This window comes from Triplophysa dalaica, chromosome 3 (genome assembly GCF_015846415.1).
Source record: "Triplophysa dalaica isolate WHDGS20190420 chromosome 3, ASM1584641v1, whole genome shotgun sequence".
In the NCBI taxonomy this organism is placed as follows: Eukaryota; Metazoa; Chordata; class Actinopteri; order Cypriniformes; family Nemacheilidae; genus Triplophysa; species Triplophysa dalaica.
This window is the reverse complement of record NC_079544.1, coordinates 1,031,054-1,044,783: the sequence shown is the minus strand read 5'-3', so window position 1 is coordinate 1,044,783 and position 13,730 is coordinate 1,031,054. Positions and strand designations below refer to the sequence as shown.

The following is a 13,730-nucleotide window of genomic DNA, read 5'->3' as shown; positions in this document are numbered from 1 at the left end:
CTTTTACATTTTATCGCATTATCATTAATTAACAAACTCAATCATTGAAGTCAAGGTTATATCATTGTTTTAAGTCAGCTCAACTGTTACTTTTTACAGTAAGAATTTCAAATATATTACATGTAATTCACATTAAGTGTAGTCCAAACTGACATTAAAGTATATTTTAGTTCACATTAAGAGTTTGTCATTCATTGATCAGGACACTTGAACTTTATTTTAAACACAATGGAAGCATTTTTTAAAGTATATAAAGATGTGTTGAAGTCAAATAATTGAACGTGTGCAGTTCCACACATTAACACACAATCACACATATTATCAGCACTTTTATATTTCAGAAGCTAAAATCCTCTACAAAAATGTACCTACAGTTAAAACCAAAAAACATGTATGGTTTTGCCCTAAGTAACCAATGCACACCAAAAAATACACTTGTACCACATGTAGCTGTCACAGATAGTGTAGTTTCTTGCTGAATATTTGTGTCACCTTTTTGAAGGTTTTTGTTGTTGTTGGTTTGTTTTATATATTATGCAATATTTGAATACTTATTTGGGAGTATATTTGATTTACATGATAGTTTGGCAATAGTGACACCTACTGGAGAAAATGAGTACCATGACACGTACTGGTCATCTGATTTGATTTTTGCGTGAACACCAGAAAAGTAACAGAGAAACACGAGGTGTAGCACACGAATTGAGAGGTGTAAAATTGAGAAGATTGTTGATGAAAATATGTCTCCTAATGTCTCCTGAATCCTGATTTGGAAAGCACACGGTATGTTGATATATCTTGGTTATGGTTTATTTGTAAGTTTAATAAGCTATATTGAACGACGTCATGGCAAATCATTTCATCACCAATTTGATTGTAATTTTGGTTTATTTTCAGTTTTTTCACGGTGTACATTTGATGTTTGTGAAGTTGATTGTCCTGATTCAAGAGAGGAAGACAGTTAAATAAAAAAGACATCGAAGGCATCAGTTGAAGCGTGTTTTTTCTGCTGAGGAGAAAACATTCAGGAGCCGTTATACCACAAATAAAACTATGGTTAATTTTCGTAAGGGATGTACTCAGTGAGTACCCAAATTCGGATAAAAGTGTCTTCTTAACATTAAACACTTACTGCACCTTTAAATGTTGTTTGGCTCAGACTCTTCCTCCTTAAAGTGAAAGTAAAAGTACAACTCGACAGTCAGGAGCCATTTTGTCATGAGAACAGAAAACTCAACCGAATGTCTAAAATGTCTAAAAGAAAAGTATTTCTGTATAAAAGTAATATTGCAGACAGTGATGAAGAAGTGAAGATCAACGGCTCTACACAGGTGAGAACTGAACTGATACAAAACAATAAGAGAACATTTCACTAACAAACTAAAACTCAACACAGACAGAGTGAGACGACAGAAAACAGGTTTGTGGACTCGAGTCACACATTTGATCTTTGCGACTCAACTCGACAAAATCAGAGTTTAGACTTGACTAAGACTTGAACACTATGACTCTTTAAGTCTTTATATATTTTAAAACCACACATAGAAGTTTAAGAGCTGCACGCTGTGTTTGTGTCAGAGAAACACTGTGCGCTTATCATTTATTAAAACTGTTCAGTGTTTTAAAACACATCATGTTTATTTCATGTTAGGGATAATTATGGTTATTCCGTAAATTAGACACAAGTGCTAGTAAAGTGTAAATAATATATTATATTTAAACTTCTATGTCATCATCAGGGCCGTCCCAAGGGGTGTAAGAGACCCTGTGCCATTTTTGTTGTGTGAGGCCCTCTGGAGGAGAGAATGTTTTTTGCTGAAGTTTTATGATGATTTTCATAAAAACTTGCAGTGAGTTTAACTTCATACCAAAGATCACAACGTTCACACGCATCTGATGGATTGATAATCTGAGATCTTTGTTGTTAATGCTTTGCATCAATTTAAGAACATTAGATTATAGATCAGGGGTACTCAATTAAAGTTCCAAGAGGTCTGGTCTTGATAGTTTCTTACAAACGGAGGTCCGGACATTATGTTCATGGAAAATAAATAAATATTTAATCAATTTAGTCCAGTTGGATATCCTGTATAAAAGATATATTTTATCGGGCCATTTATTCATGTGTGACCCTGCTTGAGAAAACCCAGCAAAAGTCCTTCTTAAAATCACCCTACAGAATATTCTGTGAAATTATAACAATATCTTCAATGTTGACTGAATAATGCCAAAATATTTGTGAAATTAATGCCTGAAATTAATCTTTTATGGCTGTTATGTAATAATCTCACTCGGAAAAGGGTGGCTTGCCCACTTCAGGTAGGTGGAGAGTTCCTGCCTCAAGTGGAGGAGTTCAAGTATCTGGGGGTCTTGTTCATGAGTGAGGGAAGGATGGAACGGGAGATTGACAGACGGATCGGTGCAGCTTCTGCAGTAATGCGGTCGCTGTACCGGTCTGTCGTGGTGAAGAAGGAGCTGAGCCGCAAGGCGAAGCTCTCGATTTACCGGTCAATCTACGTTCCTACTCTCACCTATGGTCATGAGCTGTGGGTCATGACCGAAAGGACAAGATCCTGGATACAGGCGGCAGAAATGAGCTTTCTTCGCAGGGTGGCTGGGCGATCCCTTAGAGATAGGGTGAGAAGCTCGGTCACTCGGGAGGAGCTCAGAGTAGATCCGCTGCTCCTCCACATTGAGAGGGGTCAGCTGAGGTTGCTCAAGCATCTTTTTCGGATGCCCCCTGGACGCCTTCCCGTGAAGGTGTTCCGGCATGTCCCACCGGGAGGAGACCCCGGGGAAGACCTAGGACATGCTGGAGGAACTATGTCTCCCGGCTGGCCTGGGAACGCCTCGGCGTCCCCCCGGAAGAGCTGGAGGAAGTGTCTAGGGAGAGGGAAGTCTGGGCATCCCTGCTTGGATTGCTTCCCCCTCTGACCCGGCCCTAGGATAAGCGGAAGAAAATGGATGGATGTAATAATCAATTAGATTATGAGACTTTATCCTGGGTTTTCACAGGTTGTTTTTACAATTTTTACATGCTGATCAATAATTTTAATGCTCAATGTAGATAAAATCGTTATGGTTAATAGAATATCATAAATCTGGTCGAAAGGTTGGAGTCATATAACAAACAGTAAATAGTAAGAAACAAATGCTTAAATGTTGCTTCATGTTGTTCATTGTTGTGTGTCCATTTACCTTCTCTGTGTGTCTGCACAAGTGTTGTTAATGTGTTTTCTGCTCTTATGTGGCGGCGGAGAAGCAGCGTGCGGAGCGGAAAGTGTTGAAATGAAGCGCGTTTGGCGCTAGATAAAGATATTAAGAGGATAAAGCGGCAAAAGATCAATTACATAAATGTTAATAAGAGCTTGTTTGATGTAATTTTCCGTTGTGTAGGCACGGGGCTCAATTTAAACAACTAAAATATTAAAAAGTTTTATATGGAAGTTTCCTCTCTGGGTTATAAGAACATTAAACTGTCGACTGAACGTTCAGATACAGACACTAAAACAGCACAAATACTGAGACTTCTGCTGCTCACATCTGAATATTCAATATGTGTTCAGTTCATCTGCAGGTATAAAGTCAACATTTGAGTCGCTGTCATGACCTCCAAAAAGAGTCTCTCTGGAGAAAGAAGCACAAACACAATGAACAGGTGAGAGAATCTGACTTACACAAAACTTTATGACAATAATATTCTCAATAACACTGAGAACATGAAGAGACTTTGTGTCAGAGTTGTGAGAGTTTGTAGTTGTTGTAACAGTGTGTATTTGCTGTTGTGTTTTAGTTTGACTGATGGAAAATCTCCTGAACCCAGTTGTGTGTCCATGAAGAGTGAGAGATCAATGGATCATCCAATAAACTTTAATTCAGGAGACTTTGGTGATGCAGATGTGAGGTGAGGACAGTCTGATGCTTTAGACGAGTAAATCACTTCATCAGTCTGTATTCTCTAAACTTGAGTCTGTGCTTCTGATCTTCACCTGAACACTTTACACAACTGACAAATACACACAATTATCAAAGTGTTGACTATGTGTGTTACATGTTTACATTTCCTCATATACACAAACATATTTAATGTGTTTTTATATTACAGTAACAGATCAAAATCCATCAAAGGGAAGAAACTGGATTCAATTTTCCAGGTGCGTGTGTGTGTGTGCGTGTGTGTGTGTGCGTGTGTGTGTGTCTGTGTGTCTGTCTGTGTGTGTGTGTGTGTGTGTGCGTGCGTGCGTGCGTGCTGTTATCATGAATGTCATTAACACTAAATCTGTAAAGAAGGGCTACTCTGATAATAAAACAACAACTGAATCATTTTAAAATAGTTATTAAATAATTAATTAATGTTGAAAAATGTTAAAATTTAATAGAATCCCCATTATTGTGATCAGTGTTTGCTTTAGTTGTCTTCTGGTGTGTTAATGTTTTCTTTGACTGTCTCTGTGGGTAAAAATACATTTGTTCTTAGCAAAGGAGATTAAATCTCTGTGTCTTTAAACAATAACTTCAGGATCTTGAGCAGAAAATCATCTCTGTGATGAAGGAGGAGCTGAAGATCTTCAAGAGTCTACTGAGTTCAGATTACCCATCATGCTCTGAGAGAGAAGAAGATGATGATAAAGATCTGTGCAGAGTCACAGAGATGTTTCTGAAGATCACACTGAACGTCCTGAAGAAGATGAACCAGTCAGAGCTCGCAAACACATTACAGACCAGTAAGAGAGTCATGAATTATTCCTGTGGATTATTGACTTTATTTGACATATTTCATGTATTGACATTCATTTATTTTCCTTTACACAACAGAACTTGCACCACTGTGCATGAAGAAACACAAATCCAAACTAAAAGAGAAATTCCAGAGAATGAATGAAGGAATCTCAGCTCAAGGAAGCTCAACACTTGTGAATGAGATCTACACAGATCTGTACATCACAGAGGGAGGGAGTGAAGACATCAATAATGAACATGAGGTGAGACAGATTGAGACAGCATCCAGAAGATCACAGACACAAGAAACACAAATCAAATGTAATGACATCTTTAAAGTCCAAAACAAACCCATCAGAAGTGTGCTGACTAAAGGAGTCGCTGGAATTGGAAAAACAGTCTCTGTGCAGAAGTTCATTCTGGACTGGACTGAAGGAAAAGAAAATCAAGATCTTCACTTCATATTTCCACTTCCTTTCAGAGAACTGAATCTGATCAAACAGAAAAATATCAGTCTGATGGATCTTCTTCATCAGTTCTTCACAGATACAAAAGAACTGAGATCAACAGACTTTGATGATTATAAAGTTCTGTTTATCTTTGATGGTCTGGATGAGTGTCGTCTTCCTCTAGATTTCTCAAAGAATCAGAGTTTGTTTGATGTAACAGAATCAGCGTCAGTGGATGTGCTGCTGACAAACCTCATCAAGGGGAATCTGCTTCCTTCTGCTCTGATCTGGATCACCTCTCGACCAGCAGCAGCCAATCAGATTCCTCCTGAGTGTGTTGATCTGATCACAGATGTACGAGGATTCAATGACCCTCAGAAGGACGAGTATTTCAGGAAGAGAATCAATGATGAGAGTCTGGCCAACAGAATCATCACACACATGAAATCATCCAGAAGTCTGTACATCATGTGTCACATCCCAGTCTTCTGCTGGATTTCAGCCACTGTTCTCCAGAGAATGTTGAGTGAAGCAGAGAGTCAAGCACAGATCCCCAAGACTCTCACTCAAATGTTCACACACTTCCTGATGTTTCAGACCAAACTGAAGAGTCAGAAGTATGATGGGAAATGTGAGGTAGATCTTCAGCAGGCTAGAAAGAGTCTTGAGTCACTGGGAAAACTGGCTTTTCAACAGCTGGAGAAAGGGAACCTGATCTTCTATGAGGAGGATCTGAGAGAGTGTGACATTGATGTCAGAGAAGCGTCAGTGTACTCAGGAGTTTGTACTCAGATCTTCAGAGAGGAGTTTGGACTGAACCTTGGGAAGGTGTTCAGCTTTGTGCATCTGAGCGTTCAGGAGTTTCTCGCTGCTTTGTTCAAGTTTCTGTCATTTCTTCAGCAAACATCAGGATTCTTCAGCAGATTCAGCACAAGCATGAGTGATTTACTGAAGAGTGAAGTGGACAAGGCCTTACAGAGTGAGAACGGACACCTGGATCTTTATCTCAGATTTCTTCTGGGTCTTTCACTGGAGTCCAGTCAGACAATCTTACGAGATCTGATGACACAGACAGGAAGAAGCTCTGACAGTAAACAGGAAATAGTCGAGTACATTAAGATGAAGATCAGAGAGAATCTCTCTCCAGAGAAATCCATCAATCTGTTTCACTGTCTGAATGAACTCAATGATCATTCTCTAGTGCAGGAAGTACAAACATATGTGAACAGAGGAGATGAGTCTAGTCTCTCTGGAGTCCGTCTCTCTTCTGCTCAGTGGTCGGCTCTGGTGTTTGTGTTACTGAACTCAGAAGAGGAGCTGGATGAGTTTAATCTGAGAAGTTATGATCGATCAGATGAATGTCTTCTGAGGCTGCTGCCAGTGATCAAAGCATCCAGAAAAGCTGAGTGAGTCATTTACATGTTTTTATAACTAAACAATAAGTTCAGGAATGTGTAGTTTTTATATAAGTAAGAGATCAAAACCACGTTTTAATGCAAAAGTGGAGGAAAAGAACCAGCCGACATGGAGTGGAGTGCATAAAAATCCTTTAATACTTGTCTATCCAATTTTTGATCAGACAGGTGAAAATGTAAAAGTTAATTTTGTCACTTCATTTCAAACATTGATCAAACTGACAGGAATTACATTAGTTTTAATGCACACCTCCAGCCAATCAGAATCCAGTATTCAAAGAGACTCTTTGGTTTTATGCAGAGCCATTAAGAGAGAGAGTTCTGCCAACAGAAGTCCAACAGGGACCAGGAAAATCGGGGACGACAATACAATGTTGACATTACAATAACCGACCCTGAACTGAGAACCACACAGGGCTTAAATACAAATGCAAACACTTGTGGAGAACAGAATCAGGTGTGAGACTAATTAGCAATAACGAGGGACAGGTGAGAACAGATGACAAGCAAAACATGTGGGAAACACAGGCAGGGGACAGACTGAAGTGTTACAGGTTTTCCCAGATCTTAAAAAGTATTAATTCATAAACATGTAAATTAAGGCCTTACAAAAGTCTAAAATCAAACAAGCAAGTCTTAAATAGACACAGTATTACATTTTATAAGTGTTGCTGATTTTTGCGATTAATTATAAAGTGAAGCGAAGGATGTTTTTTTCCTAATATTAGAGCGCTCAATAACTATTAAATATTGCTCAATAGATGGCGGTGTGTAGTGCTTCATCTGTCAGTCACCTGTGAAAGAACTTGACAAACATGTTACAGATATGTTTATGTCATGATTCCACCTCACCTTGTCAGGTATTTCTTTGTCTAGAGGTGGAATTCATACAGGATCCTTTGTTTCATGTGGGAGAGAGACGATTTTGGCACCTATGTGTCACCATACTCTCTCTCTCCGGTCTGCGTCATCGTTCCTGCCCTCCTGTTTCCTAGTTTGTGTTAATTAGTTTATCCCTTTCACCTGTTCCCTCTTGATTTGGTTCCCTTTAAAACATCCTGTGTGCGTTCATTGTCCAGTGTGCGTTCATTGTCCCGTGTGCGTACTGCCTTGGCTGTCTGCAATTGGGTTCTTCAAAGAGTTTCATGACATGTTTAGTTCTGTTAGATGTCTCAAAGGTTTGAAGGGTGATTCAAGTCCTGCTGTGTCCAGATTCACATCCTATCCGTCCTAAATACTATTGAGAAGTAGAACTCGTATGTGACAGATCATAGTCTGCTGACATGAGTAGTCTCAAAGTACATGAGCGGTCTACTGTTTCTGGTGAAAATTGAAGGTTGAATTCAATGTGTGTACAGCAGCAGGGATGGATTATGACTTTAATGTGCTCTGGACATGAATGTTTTAAAGGTTTTCAGAGGTGATTTCCTCAGAGAAAACTCTTCTACAACATAATCCAAATCCAGCTGCTTCACAAGATTGCATTCAATGGTCTTTAAAGATAGTGATGTGAGATGTCTTTGACACATTTCTGTGGTTTTAAACTCATTTTGTTATTTTGTCTGCATGTGACTTCTGCACGCTTATATTACACAGTGTTACTCGCCTCTAGATGTCCTGCTGCACATTTCCATTGTTAGTGCGGCCAAATGTGACATCACAGATAACTGTATTTAAACACCATATAAAAATGTTTCTCTTGATGATCCTCTATTCACACCAGCTGCTTAACATTGTACATCTGTTAGAAGTGAATGAACACACTGTTCTCTTGTTATTTCTCTCTCAGTCTGAGTCGCTGTAATCTGACAGAGAAAAGTTGTTCAGCATTGGCGTCAGTTCTCAGATCAAACTCCTCAAGTCTGACAGAACTGCACCTGAGTCACAATAATCTACAGGATTCAGGAGTGAAGCTGCTCTCTGATGGACTGAAGAACACAAACTGTAAACTACAGATATTACAGTAAGTACATTCATCAACAAATAAGTGTGATCATTTCAATTGTGCGTTTTCTTATATTTAGCAGTAAACCTCACACAACAACAGAAACTACATTTAATATTAAACACAAATACTGAAGGTTTTTTATACTGAAGTTTAAGTTTCGCACCATTATCCATAATAACCTGCTAAACGTTCAATAACCTGTTCTATTATTATACAGAAACACTCACACAGACATTTAAATACAAAAAAACTGCATACTTGTCTTTTGATAGTGACACAAATTAGTTGTGTAAATCACACAGTTCATCATGATACGATGCCAAATCAAAAAGTCAAATGATGAAATAATATTATAAGATATGTATACACACCCCACAAAGCCCCGCCACAGAACCCAATTGAACCCCTGCTTCTACTTTCTAAATATTCTGTATTACTATTTTAATGCAGGCCCAATAAAGCTGTTCTCATGTAAATAGTTTGTTTCATATATATATATTTGGATTTGGATTCAATTTATTGTCATTACACATGTACAAGTACAATGCAACGAAATGTATCAAGAAGGAAATACAGCATAACATGAGGAAGGTGGGGAGAAAAACAAGCACACAGTACACATAGACAAGACTTGCAACAGGGTAAGTAATCCAGCTCCGGCGAGCAGCCATCCGGTCCTGCAGCCATTACGGCGCTTAACACAGAACCGCTTGTCAAGCTGGCGGGTCAAAGCGACGGAGGCTTGGAATCGGTCAGAGTCTGTGTTTGTGTGTGTGTCTGTATGAGGGATAAGGTCCAAAAGTCTGTGTGTGTGTATGATGGGGGAGGGAACGCCACATTGCCCTTCAGGGTTGTTTCTCCAGTATCGGCCTCGGCCAAGGCCAATCCTGGTTCAGGGGGGCCGAAAAGATAAGATTGCAGTTGTTTCGTCTTGAGGCGAGTAAACCGCATTCCAATTCCACGGCTACTCTCTTTGTCCATTCTGGTCTCTAGCATCATCAATTTTCCTTTCCATAGCCGTGAGCTTTTTCAAGATGTAATCCATATTGTGATTAATAGTCTCAGTCTCAGTGCTGACCGCTCTTCCCACGGCCTCCATCAAAAATAACCTTGAGGCTATTGACAGCTGTTCCCGTTTTAAGAATATTTCGATAACTCAGGGCAAAGCATAATCCAATAAGCATAATACCTGTTATCATGGTTCCAAAAAGGTAGATATCTTCGATGTCCTCCACGGAAAGAGCCGTCAGACACACAATCCGCCTCTCTCCCACGCGTCCATCGTGTAGCCAGCTGCGAACGTTCCGTCAGGGCATTCAGGTTCACCCGAACCTTTGTTTCTCGTCGAGAAAATGGTGTCAATTGCGCTAAGGGACCAGTTGATCAGATCCATAATTTCCAAGTTTCGAGAGCAGTGCAGAGAGAGTCTCTCAATAGATGAGACGAGACAAGACAGGAGACAAAGCAGGGAAGATATGGGCAAAGACGGGGAGAGAGAAAATGCGACCGCCTCCGATGAGAGCCAAACGAGAAAGGAAAAAAATATAAATAAAAACTAGAATTGTATTCTGGGTAATTGTTTTTGAGAAAGTAGTCTGCTGTCCATCAGTATCTCACCAGAGGATTAAACATCTCCACAAACAACATCTTCACTTTAAACTCTGATAGTCTTCATTAGACGACCCTCTTTGTGACCTTCATGGACAAAAAAGGAATGTCACAACACCTTATTTTATTTGTTTTTTATCAATTTAAAATAATTTAAATCATGAAATTATTTAGTACATTATTGATGTCTAAAATCATTTAGAATGTAAAATATACATTATGATGTTAGTTTCACTTAATATTCACTTTAAAATTATTTTCATAAAAATCTGCACTAATAAAAATACAGTAATTTAGTTTTTTGGTTAGTTTGTTGTTTTATTTACATTTTAAATATCAATGACCACTTTAAGGCTCTAGTACTCACTGGCTGCGTATAGACTCAAATCACTAAACAAATGTAGAATTTATAAAAACAATTGTGTCGGTTGCAACTGTGTGTGTGTTTTATGACACTCAATATTATAAATCATGAATCATTTGCTGTAAGTGTGAAGAGTTTTTCTTTGTGTTACAGTCTGTCTGGGTGCAGTATTGGATCTGAAGGTTGTGTTGCTCTGACTTCAGCTCTGAGATCAAACCCCTCACACCTGACAGAACTCAATCTGAACTATAATAATCCAGGAGATTCAGGAGTGAAGCAGCTCTCTGATCTACTGAAGGATCCACAATGTAAACTACAGAAACTACAGTGAGTCAAAGTGTTATGTTGTTATATTATTAGTTCTGCACTTCATGTGCAAGTTTACTGAAAGTCTGCAGGATTTTAAGATACAAACCTATAGTTTTGTTTCAGTGTATTTAGTAAATACTGTCATATGTTATTACTCATGTAGACTATATATGTTCACATCAGTCTAATGATGTCTTCAACTTTGTCACTTTGAAACACGGAAAAAAATGTGACCTGTGCAGCAGTGCCTATTATCATATGTATGACGTCATTGCGACGTATTTGAGTTTACTCTCTTAAATGGTTACATACAGTATAACTAGTATAATTTTAACATTTTAGCACAACTAAATGCACAATAAAGCCGTTCTCATTGACATATTGTCAGTTTCTGTTTTCAGATATAAATGAATAAAATAGTAAGAACACGTCCCTCTGAGAGAATTTTACTTCACGCAAAGCGAGACTAAAACCGCTAATACAGCAGGCTTTCCTAATCAACGTACAAAATTAAAATAAACACTCAACTACACATATTGTTTTCATATAAATAATATAAATTTCACTTGTTCTTGTTTAGAAAATGAAGCATACAATCGTGTTAAGGAAATCCGCGCTCAGACGCAGGCGGCACACACGCACACAAAACACTGCAATGAACATTTAAGTTTGTTAAGACGCTTTGTGTTTTCTGTCCACCGATGAATAAAATCATCTCATGAAGTCTCGAAACAAAGTTATTATTGACAGATTAGAGCAGTAGATGAAAGAGGTGAGTGAGGCCGTCAAGGTTCAGTTTGAAGCTGTGAACAGCGCCGTAGGAGACTGATGCACATTTATTTACATTATGAATTATTGTAAGAGGTGTCAAGTTACGAAGTACAAATACTTCGTTACCTTACTTAAGTAGAAATTTTAGGTATCTATACTTTACTGGAGTAATTCTTTTTCAGCCAACTTTTTACTTCTAATCCTTACATTTTCACGCAGTTATCTGTACTTTCTACTCCTTCCATTTTAAAAACAGCCTCGTTCCTCATTCCGGCTTGTCATCGTAAAAACAAAACTCGCTCCATCCGGATCGAGTGAATTTGATTGTGGTTGGATGAGAAGTATAAACATACTTGGTACTCAAAATAGTGTGTGATGTTATTTTAATTAAGTGGGGAACTTAACCGGGTTTGGTAACTGTTGTGTGTCTCTATTAAATCACAACAGTCCTGGGGCCCGTTTCAGAAAGCAGGGTAAGTGCAAACTCAGAGTAAGTCAACCCCAGAAAACGGAATACTCAGGGTTTTTGGTTTCAGAACGCGAGGTATGTCAAACCCGCGACCGCGGTGTAAGTCAAGCCCATTTCAGAAATCAAGGTATCTTATACTCCGAGTGAGTAACCAGAGTAACCTACTCCGTGAACCTAACCTGGTCGGGAGCAGGTTTTATTCCGCAAACCCAGGGTTTGTTACAATCTCCGCCCCCTTTTCAAAGCGCGAGCGTTGTTGAAATTGCATACGTCATTTGTGTATTGATTCGTGTTCCTAATCGCGCTCTATTTAGTCACACAGAACGTCTCGGGTTACGTCTGTAACCCTTGTTCCCTGAGAAGGGAACGAGACACTGCGTCGCCATGGCAACGCTTTGGGGAACGCCTCAGCGTGACCAGCTCTGAGCACGTGTGTCAACATCGTCCAGTAGTGGAACGCTACGTCATAGATGACGTATGGACCAGGAGGTGTAAAACGACATCCGAAATAGTGAACTTCAGCTCGAAAAACTTCGAAGCAAAAGGCTTACAGGGATGTAGGGAGTATGGCAAGGTGACGCAGTGTCTCGTTCCCTTCTCAGGGAACAAGGGTTACAGACGTAACCCGAGACGTTCCCTTTCGAGGGAACTCGCACTGCGTCGCCATGGCAACGCTTTGGGGAACGAAATACCCAAACCGCCATACGTCCAAATGCCTGTATGTGTGTACAAAAATGTCACGTGGAAGACACAAGCACCTGGGCTCCCGGGGTGAGATTCATGTCCAAACTATAAAATCTCACGAATGTGAGCGGAGAGGACCAGCCTGCCGCATCACACACGTCCCGCATAGACGCCCCCGACCTTAAGGCTAAGGAGGCCGCCATACCCCTAGTAGAATGAGCTCTGACATCCAAAGGCGATGGTCTGCCAGAGGCCTCATAGGCCAGAGAGATAGTCTCAACTATCCATCTGCTGATGGTTTGCTTGGTTGCCGACAGACCTTTCTTCGGTGAACCAAAGCATACGAAGAGCTGCTGCGCTTTCCTCCAAGCCGCAGTTCTGTGTACATACGAGTCCAGTGCTCGCACTGGACATGACAAATTTAACCTTTCCTGGTCCTGGCTCCTGAAAGGTGGAGGACAGAATGCTTGCAAGGTAATGGGTCTCGGTACATTATCCATAACCTTAGGCACGTATCCTGCCCAGGGGAAAAGGAACGCCTTAACCAAACCAGGAGCAAATTCAAGGCACGTAGGGGAAACCGACAAGGCCTGAAGATCTCCCACTCTCTTGAGAGAAGTAATAGCCAACAGGAAGACAGTCTTAAGAGTGAGAAACTTTAGAGCGACCGAATCAATCGGTTCAAAGGGAGGAGCTGACAGTCCCTCGAGAACTGTAGCCAAGTCCCAGGTAGGTACCCTAGTGTGGCTCACAGGCCTCAACCTGCGAGCACCACGAAGAAACTGTAGAACCAAGGGGTCTCTACCAACAGGTATGCCCCCTAGCCGAACATGAAAGGCAGAAATGGCTGCCATATAAACCTTTAAGGTAGATGGGGATAAGTCTGCAGCAAAACGATCTTGCAGGAACTCAAGCACTGTTGAAACCGGGCAGTTTACAGGGTCCATGCGGTGAGCTGAACACCAAGTAGTGAAGACTCTCCACTTTAAGGCAT

General features: G+C 40.0%; 1 protein-coding gene across 8 annotated transcripts in view; it reads left to right on the top strand.

The window, feature by feature from the left end:
• Window positions 1-657: 657 nt before the first annotated feature.
• Window positions 658-13,730, top strand: part of LOC130417691 (NACHT, LRR and PYD domains-containing protein 3-like) — a 47,447-nt gene continuing 34,374 nt past the window's right edge. For 6 of the 8 annotated variants that reach the window (XM_056743406.1, XM_056743405.1, XM_056743403.1 and 3 more), the window contains exons 1-8: window positions 1,172-1,331; window positions 3,567-3,658; window positions 3,794-3,904; window positions 4,106-4,154; window positions 4,520-4,724; window positions 4,816-6,574; window positions 8,373-8,546; window positions 10,657-10,830. In XM_056743406.1, coding sequence (XP_056599384.1) covers window positions 3,606-3,658; window positions 3,794-3,904; window positions 4,106-4,154; window positions 4,520-4,724; window positions 4,816-6,574; window positions 8,373-8,546; window positions 10,657-10,830 — 2,525 coding nt within the window. In that variant the 5' untranslated portion in view covers window positions 1,172-1,331; window positions 3,567-3,605. Of the gene's footprint in view, window positions 784-1,171; window positions 1,332-3,566; window positions 3,659-3,793; window positions 3,905-4,105; window positions 4,155-4,519; window positions 4,725-4,815; window positions 6,575-8,372; window positions 8,547-10,656; window positions 10,831-13,730 lie in introns of those variants that run through there. The other 2 variants (XM_056743401.1, XM_056743407.1) reach the window with 2 other exon arrangements.